The sequence below is a fragment of the Cupressus sempervirens genome, chromosome 5 (assembly GCF_028749045.1).
Source record: "Cupressus sempervirens isolate cs-2001-9-10 chromosome 5, ASM2874904v1, whole genome shotgun sequence".
In the NCBI taxonomy this organism is placed as follows: Eukaryota; Viridiplantae; Streptophyta; class Pinopsida; order Cupressales; family Cupressaceae; genus Cupressus; species Cupressus sempervirens.
This window is the reverse complement of record NC_143122.1, coordinates 907,122,920-907,141,150: the sequence shown is the minus strand read 5'-3', so window position 1 is coordinate 907,141,150 and position 18,231 is coordinate 907,122,920. Positions and strand designations below refer to the sequence as shown.

The 18,231-nt window shown below is 35.6% G+C and overlaps 1 protein-coding gene across 2 annotated transcripts in view; it reads left to right on the top strand.

Moving 5' to 3' along the window:
- LOC149558863 (putative phosphoribosylformylglycinamidine synthase, chloroplastic/mitochondrial) overlaps nucleotides 1-18,231 on the top strand; it is a 300,036-nt gene that overhangs the window by 112,363 nt on the left and 169,442 nt on the right. For both annotated transcript variants that reach the window (XR_016365078.1, XM_089832878.1), the window contains exons 12-13: nucleotides 15,348-15,467; nucleotides 15,661-15,732. Coding sequence is in view for 1 of the 2 variants with exons in the window: in XM_089832878.1 (XP_089689004.1) it covers nucleotides 15,348-15,467; nucleotides 15,661-15,732 (192 nt within the window). In the remaining variant the exon portion in view is untranslated. The remainder of the gene's footprint in view (nucleotides 1-15,347; nucleotides 15,468-15,660; nucleotides 15,733-18,231) is intronic.

The following is an 18,231-nucleotide window of genomic DNA, read 5'->3' as shown; positions in this document are numbered from 1 at the left end:
GTTTTCTGTGTCTGTAGAATTAACAATGCTGTGTTGTGTGTATAGTTGCAGATTTGTATGCTGCCGTGGAGTTGAGATGAAGAGTCAGATTGAACTATGGTGTTTCTTGACTGCTGATTCTTGTCTATCCTTATTCTTTCTATGCTACTTGTAGTTATCTATATATCTTGACTGGATTGCCGATATCTCGATCCTTCATATTTGCAGAAGATATGCCGTCTTGTAGCAAACACTATTTGTTGGTTGAAGGAGGTTGAGATTCACGGTTTGTTGTTTGCTGAGTAAAGTTGACACTCACGGCTTGTTGTGGGCTGAGACGGGAAAACAGTTACTCCTCCTCGATGATTTCAGATTTAATCGGCTTGTCTGGTTCAGTTCTGATTTGTCCAATGTTATTATTGCCTTCTACCCTAATCGTATTGGCTTCCTATCTTCCTTTGATTTTTAACTCCCCTTCCTTTCCTTGCAATGATCCTCCCGCTTCTCATAAATTTGTTTGTGTGACTGGGAAGAGTAACGACTCCTTCCTGGGCGATGCCTTGTTTATTTAAATATGCATCTGTTATTACTAAATTTTCATATCATCATACTCTGATATGTATATTATATTTAGATTTTAGAATATATCAAATATATGTGATTACTTATTTAATATATTATTGTATCATACCTATGATAGTTTTTTATCAACTATTTGGTTAAGTTGTAGAATATAATTGCTCATTCTATATGTTGTAGTTAACTATTATTTTATTTATTTATAATACTGAATTATAACATATATTATATATATTATCTAATATATTATAATTTATTCTTTTTTTCTTATTATGGTATTGATCATATTAATCACATTATAACCATATGATTATATCAATCAATACATATTATATATTATTATTTTTTTCTACTACATTTCTAATTTATTATTAAACCTTATAAATATGGGGACATGACAGTCCACCCTTCCTCAAATTCCTTGTCCTGAAGCAATTTAGAACCTTTGGCATAATGGTGTATCCAATCGAACAATCTTTGATGTACTATAGCATTTGTGGTTCTTGTCTTGCTAAGTCTTGCTTTCTTTCTGGATGAATAAGCCTTTAGAGATGTGTTGTCTTAATTCCTTTCTAAGAATGAAAACATTAATTAGAATGGCCTCCTAACTTCAACACTCATTGAGAATGCCCTTGATCCAATTCTTGATAGAATGTTCTTAATCTTAACACTTGCTAATGATGCTCAATACTCCTTAAGAATGTCCTTAGTTTTGACACTTATTGAGAATATCCCTAATTCTTGGCACACACTAAGAAACATATACTAAGATATATGAAAATACAATACATGCACAAAATATATATACATTAGTGTATGAAGACACGATATAGACACGATGTAGACACATTAATGCATGAAGACAATGCAGACACAAAGCATACACACGTTTAAGAGCTTTGGTACATTCCTTCCTGCAAATTAAGGTTAAGCAGTTGTTTCACAAAACATATTTCTTCATGATATTTTGAACCATACACTCAGGGTTTAGATTGTTGTCCCTAGCTCCTTGGCAGATAAACTTGCATCATGTATTAGTACTTCAATAAAAAATATTATTTAATCTTCCTAGTCTATAAATATAAGGTCCTAATTCCCAGTTTAAACCCTTCTTAAGGAGAAGTTGTGATCAGATGCTTAGCTCCTAGGGGAGTGCTTCCTGGGGCTCTAATTAATAGAACAACTCTCCACTAAGCACCATCTTCTCATGATACTTCTCTTTAAGACCTTATGGATAATCAATCTTGATGTATCCATCCTTCCTAGGAGAGACTTCTTTCTCATCTTAGGCCTTATGGATACCCACTCTAGGTGTATCCATCCTTACATATGCATATGATTTTCCTTAACAATATATACTATCCTTCAAAGAATGCTTGATTCCCTACCTCACTTCCTTAAGAATATTCAATTAGAGAATATCTTGTGAAGTCCTTCAAAGAGGTTGGCTCTCTGCCTTAATTCCATACTAGGAATTATAACATTCAATTTAGAATGTAATTGCTTTAATCTTTATTTCCAATTTGATGCAAATGAGGAGTCCTTTACTTAGTTACTCATAACCAAGTCCTGATATTTGCTATTGCCTATACTTTGCTTGATCCATAATAGATGATATATCTTGGTCACTTAATACCATTGAATTAGTAGCATCTGCAAATAATATTTGTTATGTCCAAGGACCCCAGCTATGTAGATATGTCATTGTTCCCAAGATGTTACTCGGGCCGCTCTGATATGGATTATACCTCCGCCTGATAGAGTTTGAATAGCGGCTTCAATTTTTATGTGTTCTCAACGAATGAGGTCCCTTGTCATTTTTCCGATTATATGAACTCGTTGTTAATCTAAATAATGATCATCTGTAGCCTTGGCACAAATGCTTTTCATTGCTTTGAGCCTTTTGCTTCATATATTTGCCGTCTAAAATAACTGGTTCCCCTTATTATCACGCATCTTTTTTCATTCTTCTTCCACATGTTGTTGATGACAAATTTTGTTCTTATATGCTGGTCCTTATCTAAGATTCACCCTACAGGATGGTAAGATCATAATCTGGTACCACTGCAATGTCCCCATTCCTAATTGCCTTTTCTTTGTTGTTATTCTTCAAAATTTGACTAATAACATTTTATTGTCCTTTCCTTTTTAGCTTCGGATGAATATTCTCCATACTTCATTGAAAAGATCACCTTGATTCTTTAGAATTGTATCCTTGCTTTTCAACTGTATGAATCTTAAGTAATTCTGACATTGATTTCAACACCATATTTATATGTGTAACATGGGCATTTTGTCAAACACTTGCCAAACACTTCTAAGCTGTTGTCATTCTGAAGCATTAATTTCTTAGAGACCTTAAATCAAACTCTTAATGTCTTCACTAAACAAGGAGATTACTATTCTGACTCGAAATCATGAGTAGTCTTTATGATAGACTTAATAGAAATCCACCCCATGAAATATATAATATGATCCTATATATATATTCATTTGCATACAGGCTGGTGTGAGTAATCAGATTTCAAAACTCTATCAGGCTGACAACATCATAAAGAAGATAATACCAAACTCAAGTACCAACTTCAGAGATATAACTACTCTCACCAAATATAATATTCCAGCATGTTCATAATGCAGAGAATCAGATTTGTAGTGTGCGGAATCTCCTTTTCTTCTGGGTAAGATGATTGTTATTAGAAACCTTCCACAATTCTGTCTGATTGCTGAAAGATAACTGAGATATTTTCCTTGGTGTCTTTCTACTAATAATGTCTCTAACACTCCCCTCATCCATAGTTTGCTATCTCTGCAGAATTAACAGTGCTGTGTTGGGTGTATTATTGCAGATTTGTATGCCACCATGGAGTGGAGATGAAGAGTCAGATTGAACTATGGTGTTTATTGATTGCTGATTCTTGTCTATCCTTATTCTTTCTACACTACATGTAGTTTTCTGTATATCTTGACTGGATTGCCAATGTCTCGATCCTTCAGATTTGCAGAAGATATGCCGTCTTGTAGCAAACACTATTTGTTGGTTGAAGGAGGTTGAGATTCACGGTTTGTTGTTTGCTGAGTAAAGGTGACACTCATGGCTTGTTGTGGGCTGCGACGGGAAAACAATTGCTCCTCCTCGATGATTTCAGATTTAATCGGCTTGTCTGGTTCAGTTCTGATTTGTCCAATGTTATTATTGCCTTCTGCCCTAATCGTATTGGCTTCCTATCTTCCTTCGATTTTTGACTCCCCTTCCTTTCCTTGCAATGATCTTCCCGCTTCTCATATATCTGTTTGTGTGACTGGGAAGTGTCACGACTCCTTCCTGGGTGGAGCCTTATAGTTTATTTAAATATGCATTTGTTATTATTTAATTTTCATATCATCATACTCTGATATGTATATTATATTTAGACTTAAGAATATATCAAATATATGTGATTACTTATTTAATATATTATTGTATTATACCTATGATAGTTGTTTATCTACTATTTAGTTAAGTTGTAGAATATAATTGCTCATTCTATATGTTTTAGTTAACTATTATTTTATTTATTTATAATACTAAATTATAACATATATTGTATATATGATATAATATATTATAATTTATTGTTTTTTTCTTATTATGGTATTGATCATATTAATCACATTATAACCATATGATTATATCAATCAATACATATTATATATTATTATTTTTTTCTACTTCATTTCTAATTTATTATTAAACCTTATAAATATGGGGACATGACACCATGTGTCCATATCCCCTCATTCTGATGACATGCTTTCCCCATTCGCAGTATTTAATCTTCTCCTGCTTCTATTGAAAAGAAAGATTAGTCATCTTCGTCATTATAAAATTATAAACAATAAACCATTGATAGTATTGGTAAGATATTATCCATCCATGAATAAAATCCTGAATATAAGTCATTGACTAAATATTCCACATAAATGAGTCCACGGTCATAATAGTCATAATTTTAATTTGAATAAATGAATCCCACTTAATTGACCAACTTCACTAACTTCAAACTTTACATGAAATAGTTATTACATTTATTAAAATGTTATAGAGAAAAGATGCAACAATGTCAATATTAGGAAACTAACTATTGATTAGTTAATAACTTAATAATATTATTATTGTCATAATCGACATCTAAAAAGGTACATCAAGGAAGTGATACATAAGAACCAAGTGGTTTAATTAGTATGAATGGATTAGTTTAAGTCTCATCAATAATTGAAGAGGTACCATTAGTAATAGTTATGAAAGATGACAAATATGAATGGGCAGGGGACATGACTTATCGTTCCATCTTGGAAAGATATAATTACTCAATGTCACTTCTGAAATTAATCAATCAGAACCTTTTATCTCTTATATATCCAAATTTGGATTTGCTCACTTGAACAAGTGCCTAATTGGCATAATCAGTTGCCATAAATTTTTTAGATCGGAGACACAACGATTGTGAGTGTAGAAAGTTTATATCAGAAACAACATCAATCTTTCAGTTGCAAGCATGCAAGTTAAGATTTGAAACAACTACCATCACTTAAGGTGTTATTTTCACAGTTGTATACTCATATTTTATCAGACACGACAAAGCATATTTCACAAGAAAAATCATATTCTGGTGCATAATCATAAAGATAGATTAGAAATATTATCATCGGGACAGCTTGTAACCATCGGGACACAACCATTCATATTGGATTTTGTGGTCATTCCGTTAAAAAGAAAAGGATATGATGCCATCCTTTGACGGGGCTGGTTGGTACAGGTGAAGGGGGAACATGATTGGAAACGAAATACCTATCCATGGAATGCGGAGGCCGAAGATTTGTAATCAACTTACACACAGATGATAGGTGAGGAGGCAGTGTCGTCGGATTTCGAAGGCAAAGGTGGAGGGGATGACGAGGGGAAGAAGAGAATGAAACCTAATGAAGAGGGAGTATTGAGATTGGAAAGAGGGTCTAACGATGATGACTTAGACTCGGTGAATGACCTACTCTATTGGCAGATAGAGGACTATGAGCTCTTTCTGAGCTGTAATATGTTAAGGGTCGACGAAGGTAATAAAGGAGAGGAAAATGAATGTCCGAAGGAACACAAAGAAGCGAAAGAAGGAAAGGCGGTTACGGTCGCTAGGGGTGTTGCGCCCTAGACCCCCGTTTAGTTTAGTTATCAGTCTTGGGAAGTGTGAGCAGTTGATGAGACCTAGAGCTGTTGTAGGCATGGAGTGTCTGTGTGCCAAAGGTGGAGAGGGCACTGGAGCAAGCCTTTCAAGAGGGGTGCTATGCTTTGAGGCACTCGGAGTAGATGTTGGACGTAAGGCTGTCTTTGTGGATGCATAGAGAGCTCGGGAGGAGTTGACCATCCAGTTAAAGCTAGTAGAGCGACACTTGGCTTAGCATACCTAGGAGTTGGAAGTAGAGAAGGCGGCACGGGTGGCTATCAAGGTTAGATTGGCTAGGGAAACAATATTGTGTTAGCAAAGGCTACAGATGCAACGTGTTTTTGGAGACCAGTTTGGTGTAGGCACAGGAGGAATGTGAATGTGATGTGATGGAAAAAGATCTATCTTATTATAGTTAGTCATAGTTAATGTATTCCATTTTGTTAATCTGTCTTGGTAATTTTGTAATTGTCATCCGAAGACGACTTTTCTTTTTTGGGGGGATGACGTTGTTGGTAAAATCTGTATTGAAGCTGATGGGTAGAATTGTATTCGAAGGGCGCATGACGGTTGAGTCACCCCTTCGGGAAAGTATATGTACGTCGTTCGAAGGGACTATTGAAACATCATCATCATCATAGTCATTATTGTAAGCATTGTACTTGGAATGCATATTGTGTATATTAATAAAGTATCTGTTCTGTGTTATATCTTACTATACTACATGCGATAAGTATCCGTTTACCCTGTACGGTAAACAACCAACCTTGAAGCAGAGCAGCTACTTCACTTTTGAATATAAATTGAAATTTCACCTTTATATGGTTGCTTTTTCAACTTGATGATAGATACGCTGTATTCTTTTATCTGAAGCCAGCTAATCTTCAACTGTATATTCTTTATCTTTTCACTCTTCACACTTATCTCATACCTCTGATATATATATATATATATATATATATATATATATATATATATATATATATCAGATAAAAAATCTAAAAATATATATTTCCCTTTTTATCGTGTTATCCCACTTCACTCTGCTGACTTACTTCCTTGTATATAAACAATTCTTATTTATATCTTTCCTCATTTGAAGTTGTGACTTTTCAAAACAAAAAATCATATCCTTTTTAATATATATTTTACTTTCCTCTTAACTTTACATACCTCTAAAGTTTTTATTTATTGTTTTTCTCTTAATTAACAGTAGCCTTTTGTTTGCTTCTTTAAATTGAGTTATCATCACACCTCTCGATGAATTGTGTTTTTCTTGAACTATTCTGCCAACATCCTTTCATTTATTTCTGCCTCAACGTATTTAAAACAATTTCAAATATTGACTTTGCATTTACAAACTTGGCGCTTGTTTCATTGAAATCATATATTAACATTAATTGCAGCCTTTTTGTTCTCAATCTCTGATGTCATTCACCACACATCATAATACGTATGTCCTATAACTGTTCTCCAGTGTGATCTTCATTTGTTCTATTTTTTCGATGCGTTAAGAAATAATTTTGTCCTTTAAGTGACAACCCTCCACTCTGTTTATTAACCTTTTTGCTTTGGCGAACTGTATTGCCTCTGTATATAATCACTCCTTGCAATCATTGTATGGCATTGTTCTGATTTAATTTTAAATCATGTAATCATTTATATATCTTCAGTAAAGATTGCTGTACTTTTCTACTGGTTGCCACATGAACCTGGAAGTCGCGGTTGATTGTCATTATTTGTCAAGGCTTTACATGTCTTCCAGCTTTTTGTCATATCTTTGGTGATAAAGATTTCTTTATTGCCGCTGCTTATTACATTCTGAACTATCATCATTCCACATGGTCTATTTCAAAGAAGAAGATTTGGCAAGTTTGACTTTCAACTGATTAACTTTGAACATTTGTGTCTTATTTTAATTATTAAAAAGATATCCTATTCAACATTATTGCTGTGTATGATTTCTTTATTTGAACATCATAGGCTCGACATTTTTCGTTGCCATCCTTGCAAATCTTATGAATATTCAACAGTATGAACTTTTGAGCCTTGACTATTGTTCTTTTTTAGTGTTTTATGGCTCCGGTTTGTTCACCTTTAATTATATTTGCACTTTTATCTGAGACCATCGTTGATAGCTTTCACCATTTTTGTTGACTGCTTTCACTGTTTCTTAATATTTATATGCTCAATCTATTTCTTTTATAGACACCATACAATGTTTGTTCATGTTCATTCGTAGACACGATATAATGCTTGTTTATGTTACAGTTTCCAACTCTTCATTATATATTTGCACAATACATACTCTCTTTTCATACCCATCATTACTATCACATTCTGTATACCTTATCATCCGGACATCAATGACAATTTCTTATTAATGTAGACTACATAAATGTGTGACTAATAGTCACTAAGTCTTAGATGAAGTTGTATCCATTGATGGTGTTAATGGAAGTTTAGCTTACTAGCTAAGTTGCCGGTTCAGATCTTAGTTCAGATGTGAGTTCGACATTCGGGTTCAAAATTCGCTCCAAATTTTTTTGGGCTGGGTTCGGATTCATTTTGGGTTCATCCGTACAGGATTTAAAAAAATAAATAAATTCATATATATATATATATATATATATATATATATATATATATATATATATATATATATATATATATATATATATATATATATATATATATATATATATATATATATGTAAAAATAAGCTGCAACAAATAAGTTCATGCACCACTATGCTAATATAAAACAATTTAGCAAAATACTCCACCACATATAGTAACGATTTTGTTTGAATGGCATGAGAAATTGTCAAAATACACCACCATATGAATGTTTCGGTTCAAAAACTTTAAAACACCAATGCCAACAATACTAATCAGTGATCAGTCATAGACTCATATGTGATCAAATATCAATGTATCATCAAGAATCATCAAATAATATCTAGACCAAGCCAATAAATGGGGATGAGCTCCTTCCAATGGGGATAAGACCAAAGCAAACAACAAACACACAAATCTAGACTGCCGTTGCCAAAAATCCCAGATTGTTGCAGCCAAACGTAGGTTGCAATATGGAAAAATCCCAAACGGCGTTAGTTTAGGTTTTAATAAGTAAATCGCTACCTAAAACTAAGTTGACAAGTCAATAAGATGACGTGGCCTTGAAATTCGCCCAAATTTCTTTCACATTCCTCCCGGGCTCCAATGACGGCAACCAAATTCACTCAAAATTCCTTTGAATTTTACCAGGGTCCTAAATGATGAATTTACAGGGAATTCTGATGGTAACAGGGGAATTTGTAACAATTTTGAACTGACTTCGAATTTGAGCAAATCGAATGTTGAATTTCTTGGTTTTTGAGTGAATATGGTAACTTAGCTTACCAGCCTTCTTTTTAATTGTAAAATGAAATGAAATGAAAGATTTAATAACGTCCAAGAGGCTAAGGCAGCCTATGGGACCCACACATAGCACCCACCCCCAAAATAGGGGAAAAATTAATCTACCTATAAACTTTTGATTAACTCGTCTCTCCGTCGATGAATTTTGATAATTAGGGTCGCTGTTCTGATCAACTGATTGTCATCAAATAAGTAGTTCAAGTCTCTTTTCTCTAAGATCTCTTAATATCTAGATTTGAGGTCACTGTATGCTGGGGACTCCGTGACAAAGTGGTGCTCCGTCTCCACCACCCCCATATTATAGAATAAACATGTCATGTCTGCCCACTCTTCTTTTGGAATCTTCCATCTACGAGTTTCACATCTCAGTTGGTGAGAACTAGTTATGAGTTGATCTATAAGCATTTTTGCTCTCCATTTAATAGGTGCCCTTATGTAGGCCTTTTCACCATGACTAGAAGTGGGGTTAAATTATTTAATATAGTAAGATTTTTTTTGCCCCTTGTGTCTTGTCCAAATGATATTACGAAATTTTTCCATAACAAACTTCTTTATTTCTTTATTACTAACTAGGCAAGTATTGATTTTAACATCCCATTTTCGCATCCACTTGTCATTTTGTTTCATCCATGTGCCTTTCTGTCAAACTTTTCATCAGTGACTAGCTTGGGCCAACGATGTTTTTCCAAACCTTGAGTTTTCTTCAAATAACTTAGCATTCGAACCAATGCGATGGCTTCTAAACGGAAAAGAGCCAACCTTAGCCAATAAGATCTCATAGGGCACCGTAGTCTTGGTTTTGAGATTGGAGGTAATAAATTGCTTTTGAATTCTTTCTACCTATCGCCATTTTTGTTCGGACATACTGCTGCCCCAAACCTTAGACTTGTACAGAATCACCAGAGTGACCAGCAGACCAAAAAGGGTTTTCATGGTTGTCCAATCCCATAATTTTGCATTCCTACACCTGTTTTGTAGAGAATATAATGCCTTCCAGTCCCCTTGAATCCTCTTTGATCTGCATGTATCCCAATTGAGTTTGTTTTGAAAATCTATACCTAAGTATTTGTACTCATTCACAATCTCAAGAGGGTTACCCTCAAGCAGAAACTTGTTTGGGGCACCCCTATTCTTTTTCAATGAGAAGATCATAACTTCAGTTTTGCTTGTGTTCACTTGCATTCCCACCTCATGGCAAAAAATTTCTAGCGCTTTCAAGTGTTCTTTCAAACCCTTAGCCGTCTTAGCAAGTATGATGAGGTCATCTGCATATAGGAGCAGTCTTATCACAAAGTTAGTCAGCTGCACCCCCTCACCGTTGGTCTTGTTTAGCCATTCTTCCAACTTGTCTATGTAAAGCCCAAATAAGGTTGGAGATAGCGGACACCATTGTTTAACCCCAATGTTGTTGCCAAAACCTTTGGATAGCCCTTCCATAGTTCTAATTTTTGCTTAGACCTGTTCATATAATCTATGAACAACAGTCCTAAGTTCCTTAGGAACTTCCAACTCTTCCATTCTATCCCAAAGTTTGTCACGTGGCACTATGTGAAATGCTTTTTAAAAGTCCACGAAGCAGCAGAAAGCCTCGGCCCCCTGAGTGTCCCAAATTTTCTCTACCAAATATCTGAGAGTGACCCCATGATCTATAGTAGAGTGTTTCGCTCTAAAACCTGCTTGCCCCTTTGCTCTTTTACCTTCTGTTTCAGCCCATTTACTGATTTTCCATTCTACCATGTTGCCAACTAACTTTCTGAAGAGGGGATTGATCATGATAGTTCGATAATTTGAAGTGTTGTTTATGTCACCGCCTTTGTGTAGTGGAATCACTAGCTGTCCAATTTATAGGAAAACCTTCCTTATTGACACTGTTGAAAATCCTAGTCATGTGCGGCACCACATTTAAATATTCAGCTTGCAGTCCATCTATGTCTTGGGCTTTACCAACAACTAACTTCTTTATGCCTTGCATAATATCCTCCTTGCTGAATAGATCAACTGTGGTCTTGGTTGTCGGGGTTCTATGTTCTCCCAAGTTACGCTCATAGAGGGTCTTGGCATACTCCAGCCATTTGGCCCTTGTGATGCTGTTCTCTATCCATGTCTTTCTTTGCTGAAGTTCTTTCCAAATTTTTTTGGGGCTGTTTTCCCAAGATTGATCAGCTTAATCTTTCTCAAACTCACATAGTCCTCTTTCTTCTGTTTAACCAGCTGTTCATACCCCTTTTTGCTTTCTTTGTTCATGTTCCCTCTCCAACTTCCTTTTGCCAGTTTGCACTCATCATCAAACCATGGGTTAGCCGGAAAAGTATTCTTGTCTTCTCTCTTGGTTCTTGATCTCTAGGGCTTTATTGATAGTAAAGACAAGATTATCTTTGTCCATGGAATGCTGTTTAGAAGTCTTGAAATAGTTTCCCTGATCACTAGACAGCCGAATAAGAGAGTCTTGAAAAATATTATGATTTTCTTGTGCCATTAAAACCCTGCCAGTCGGAGGCATCTTTATCTTTTGTAAGGGTATTGGGGCATTATGTTGCTCTTTAATGTGAGTGGCCAACCTTATCAGAATAGGGTTATGGTCGGACTTTAGTTCAATGGGGCATTCCTCTATCTTGAAATCAACTATCTTTGAGACATAGTCCTGAGAGCATATGAAATAGTTGACAACACTTTGCCTGTTGTGTCTTTTGCATGTGATGTCACCCCATTTAGGCCATTTTTCCATAATGTTACATATGACCATGTTGTAAAGGCAACACCAACCTAGTAATTCAGCCCAATAGTGATTGACCTTTCCCATGTTGTAATGTCCCCATTGGTTGCTAGCATCAGTATTTCAGGGATTAGCCTAATATTGAATCCTTGTAGGCTAATGAGGATGGTTAGAGGGTCTTCTGAGGATTGGTTCATCTCCAACATTCAGCGATTTATTGATTTGGCCTTCGTTCGATGTCATTTGGACTCCATTTGCCATACTTACTATGTATAGTAAGTCAAGGGTAATCGAGATGGACCCTTCCTATTTTTAGAAAGTGTATTTGGTCGCATGGGGAATTATGAGAAGAGATTCCTAGTCCAGACGGCATGGCAATCAGACAAGTATTTCAAGAGATATTAAAGTTTAAGTGACTAAAGTGATTTATTTAATTATAAAGTCACTTAAGTGACTAAAAGACCAAATTGGCTTTTAATCCCACATTGCCTAGTTGTTTGTGTCTTCCCTCATATCGAGGTTATAAAAGTGTGGAACTACATAGGGATTGAAACAACGAATATATGATCTATTATAAATTCCAAGGTTGCTTAGATGTGACTAAATTTTCCGAAGGACGCAAACCCTTGAGGAAAAGTGTGCAACTAGACATAAACCTAGTCCAACACAATTTACTATCAGTTGGAAGATCGATTTTGAAGACTTGATAAGTGGTTTGAACTACAAGGTAAACAGGAGGACTGGCCAGATAAAAAGTATTATTTTTCTCAAGAACTCTAGTTGGAGTGAGTCGGCATTCAAGACATCAGACATGTCCAGGTCAGATTTGGTAGTGTTTGCAAAGTGTATTCCTTCATCTGCATTTCATCCAGTAGCGATACATTAGTCCATTAGAGGGGAATACAGGATTGTTGATAGGTATTTCTTCACGCCAAAACAATCCATATGTTGCTTGCACGTGAGCCCAATCGGTAGGACTGAGGGACGGTGGACAGTACGGCAAAGGCAACATTGGTAGTTGCCGCAGTAGAGATTGACATCACAGTTGGGAACGGAAGAGAGCATCAATGCGTTTAAGGTATTCACAGGAAGGGTCACCACTTAACAGTCTGCAACAGTATCATTATTTTTCTCAAGAACTCTAGTTGGAGTGAGTCGACATTCAAGACATCAGACACATCCAGGTCAGATTTGGTAGTGTTTGCAAAGTGTATTCCTTCATGTGCATTTCATCCAGTAGCGGCACATCAGTCCATTAGAGGGGAATACAGGATTGTTGACATGTATTTCTTCATGCCAAAATAGTCCATATGTTGCTTGCACATGAGCCCAACTGTTCGGACTGAGGGACGGTGGACAGTATGCAAAGGCAACATTGGTAGTTGCTGCAGAAAAGATTGACATCACAGTTGGGAACAGAAGAGAGCATCAATGCGTTTAAGGTATTCACGGGAAGGGTCGCCACTTAACAGTCTGCCATAGTTTCATCCTAAGCCACAAATAGGACTCGGATTCCTTCATTGTTTAGAGTTCAACATAGTTGGCAGTCGAGTTGAACATCTAGTATCACCGGAGATTGAGTGGTTGCTGTCAATTTATCAAGGCTTTGAAAGGCGTTCTTTTGAGACGGGTCTGTCCATTCTCTTACCACTCTGTTATATTCATTTGCTTGTATGAGGATATTAAAGGATGGAAACACCATTTCAGATTGTAGCTTAAGTTCATCAATGTATTTGGTTAAAAATACAAGTTGATATTGAACACGTGTTTATGTATCAAGTGAATGTACTAGTATTTGTTTGCCATGCTCTTAGAAGAAACTCCATGAATATTAAGAATTGGGACAGTAATATTGTTTCATAAAGTATTGGTTATGTACCAACTGTTTGATGAAATTCCTGTCAGTTTTAGTATACTATTTTAACCCAAATCTAGCTGAGATTATTACACATGTTGTCCTGCGAGGATCTTATCCATTGTTGTGCCCCTTTATCTTCTAACCAAACTGGGTCTCTGCTTTCCTTAAGGCTCAGAGTTTGATTGTTCGCTGTTCTAGTGTTAAAGTCGCCTATTATCATTATTTTCCCTAGGGAGCTAAAAGCTGCCATGTCTTTTTTGAGTGCAACAAATGGGTCTTCCCAGTCAGTTTATGTTTCTTATACATTTTTGAGCCTTTAGGGGTGAAGTAGCAGGCAGCCACCATTGTAGAAATCTGATTCTTTGTTATTTTTATCCATATGTACTGTTTGTTTACATCTTCTTTCTCCAAGTTTATAAATCTGCTCCAAGTTTCTCTAATTAAAATGGTGATGCCTCCGTGCCCCTTGCCATTTTCTGTCCTCTTGTTCCATAGTGAGACCTTGTATCCCTCAAAATCTGGGACCCTACACCCATTGTGTTCATGTGTCTTGATAAGCATAATAATGTCATTATCTCTAGCTATCAACTCTAACCTAGGTCCTCTTCTCGAAGGATAACCTCTGCAATTCCAACTGACTATATTTAAGTGTTCCTGGGTGGGCCCGAGTTCCTATTTATTGTTTGTAATTTTGTCATTGATTTGGGCTTTACCATTTTGCAGCCACGCCCATTTTCCATTTTCTCTTGCTGTTTTCACTTTTTCCCATTCCTTCTTTCTTTCATCTTGCTGAGTTAAGGTAAGGTCATCATCAAGATATATATTTGTGCCTTTGAGAAACCTCCTATTACTTAGGATTCTGTTTTTGTCTTCTGCATTCTTCATTGTCACTCTAACGTGCTTGTCCTTGCCTCCTCTTATCCATTTTCCGATTCTTTGTGTTTGTAGAACTGCCCCATGCCAATCTAATTGGTCCTTAAAGAAGTTTTTGACTAAATATGTTGTGTTTTCCTATTCTCCATTGTCATATGCTCGTTTTAATTTAAAAAACTTGAAACCTAAATAAAACTCGGATAAAAATCTAATGTATTTAAGATGAGAAACTAGGTTATTATTATTAATTCGTTAATCCAAATTATGAAGGTGTTTTTTTTTTTTTGATCGGTAAGAGGCCAAAGCCAAGATTCATTATTAGTATGTGATTGATTAATTATTATTTATTTATTAAGCCTGTGTAGATTCGAATCCAAGACCTCTCGGATAAGAGGCTCACAATTTACCATTGTGTTGTAGGCTCTTGCCTGAAGGTGCTCATTTTTTACCTTATAAAGAAAAAAAAATCAATGTGCTGGTTAGTTAGGTACTACATTTTTGAAATTTTCTAACCTAATTTTCTTCTGACCTTTTTCTTCTGTTTGGAATATGAATACTAGAAATTTTTGAAACTTGGTAAAGCTTGTTACTTGATGCTTATGTCAGAATCTTTGCGAAATATGTGTCGAGTCTTGTAATGTACCGCATCTTACAATGTACAAGGTGTCTGTTGTCTTCCCTGTAGATTCTGAAAAAGATTTGATCATTTGTTCTAAAATTTCAGGTTGCTCCTTTCCCAGGGGCAGAAACTGGTGCAGGAGGACGCATACGGGATACTCATGCAACTGGGATAGGGTCTATTGTTGTTGCTGCAACTGCTGGTTACTGTGTTGGAAATCTACAGGTTTGCTAGTCATTTTTTCTTTATTTATGAAATATTTGGCCATCATATTATAATAGTTATTCAGATCACTTTTACTTGTATTTTCCTCTCACTGTTAATGTTTACCATTTTTTTTCTTTCTATTTCTATTTACTTTTTGAATATTTTATGATTATTTCTCTAATGTTTTCTAATGATTTAATATTATTTGTAGATTGAAGGCTCTAACACTCCATGGGAGGATCCTTCTTTCTCATATCCATCAAATTTGGCATCTCCCTTGCAGGTATAGGTTTTAGAATTCCATTTTGGTGACAGATCACAATTTTAAAGTTCCAGTAGCTAACTTGATGTTGGTTTAAGTAAAACTTTTCTGTGCATGTGGTCTTGTTTTATATGAATTTTGAGGGAAATAAACAATTGACATGCTATTCTAGTTCATCCATGCTTGGTTCACCTTTAAGCTTCTGATTTTATTGTTTTGACTTGAGGTGAGGGGTTGTATCTTTTCAATATGCTATGCCAACTGGAAAATTAGGTACCTTGCATATTGCTTTTCTGATGATTTGTTGTTGCAGAAAAGAATCTTTTACATTAAGGTTTACAAGCAACCATGAGACAAAACATACAAAGCTTCAAGTCCTCTTGAGTAGAGATGACAAATATAAAACAATTTACAAAATCAGGTTAAAGCTCATAGCTTGAATATGAAGCAAATCTAGTGTATGCTATAAAACTGAATAGTCTCTACTGCAAAAATAACACTTCGTTATCAGCATCCAATATGATATTAGCTCAAAATGTCATGAAAAGAACATATGATAAAGAAAGACTTTGTTATCAGAATCCTCTTTCCTAGCCTTGCCTCCTCCTGGAGATTGTTGATAGCCACAAATTTCTTTGCCAGATATCATATTCACTTGTAGAACCCTGCTTAACAGAAAAAAAGGTCAGCATCAACACCCTTAGCAACAGAAACCGCGATCTCTTTACCTGTGCACTAATGTTTTTTTCAACAATTCCTCCAATCCTCTCCTCAGACATTTTTACTTGCTTATTGACTTGCAGTGAAATAAAGGACATGACTTTTACGGAGAATGCCAAAACATCTCTGATGCAACTTTGTAAAACATGTTGTCCCTTGTTATCTACGAGATACAATGTCCCTGATAATCTCCACACAAATTTATGCATTGTTTTCCTCTGAGTTATTTGTAAACAGTTTGCTGGGTGGTGTTTATGAATTGTTTTGAAGTCTTCTTGGTACTGAATGGGATTGGAGTGAATTAATGCAATCCCTTAATCAAATAAAGCATTCATTGACTGAACAGATGCATTGGTATTAAGATGAAATAACATAAACTTTTTACTGTACATAGATTAATGTCACGTTGAAGGATTAGTAATACAAACTCCTGACCCTTTTAGTGCAAATACCCTCCTGCAGCTGAAAATACAACAGCTGACCAAGGTTGAAGTTGATGGCAGCATCCAGAATAGTACTTCAATAATTTTCACTTAATACAACAAATTGAAAATATTATGAATATGCCCAACAATGGTCAAAACCAAATCCCTTGAAGAGATTAAATACATCCACGAACAACATGTTAAATAGAAGATTGCAGGTCATCCTGTCCAAGGATCTGTTTGTACCTTCAAATTCTCAAGGGATTTGAGGTAGCTATATTAAAATTTACTAAGGTACAAAAAAGACAACCACCGAAACCTACTGAGAAAGCCTTCTTTAAGAGCTAGTAAGTTGGTATCCAGTAAGTATTATGAGAAACTGCTTGGGTGGATGTGTTTTATTCCTATTAGACACCATGACTACTAATTTGTGGCTCTCTGCACTCAGATTTGAGAGGGTTTTGATGCACCTGGTTTGAGGGGATAGCCTAATTCTGCAAACTACACATATTCGGAAATGATGAAATAGACTACTTTAGAGGCCTGTGTTTCACACCCACTTGGTCATTATGGAGCAATGATCATTCCCATCTATTGTGCTCAAGAAAAAAATCTCTTTATCCATTTTCAGATCCTGGTCAACTTGTTTGACCAGTTTCTCAAGCCAAATTCAAAACTGATTAATTCTGAATTTCTGTATTATCAGAATTGTATTTTCTAGATGGTCATTTTCATGAAGCCTCATTTCATAACCAGTTGGTGTCCATGTAAAACCAGTTGTTACTCTGTACTCTTGACATCTTAATGTGTCTATGTGCAAAGCCTTAAGCCCTCAGGAGCCCATTTGTTATTTTTATTAACCTCATTCGATATGCAGATTATTGATTGTGGACAGGTCATGTTACAGATTAAATGGAACAAGTGACTTTGAGGATTAAAATCTTTCACCCCAGACATAATCAAAGGAAGCTTCTTTGCAGGGTAAATGTTTGTATGGCAAATTGTATGTATGCCAGGTGCCAAGGTTGAGAAAATGGGTTTGGATCAGTTTTTAGGGGCAGAACCAGAGACTGTTTACTCATCTAGGTCACTTTGAAAGGGAGGTTAGAGATTGAGTTTTGATGATCGAATCTTTCACCTCGTATATAATCGAAGGAAGCTGCTCTGCAGAGTGAATGTTTTTATGCTAAGTTACTGGTTTGGATTCAGGTTCGTGATTTGTCCAATTTTTTTTTGGTTGGGTTCAAACTTGTTTTGGGTTTCTCCATACAAGAATATATATATACACATGTATATGTACATATCTATATACGTATATGTACATATATGTGTGTGTGTGTGTGTGCAGCATAGCAAAATACACCACCATATCAAT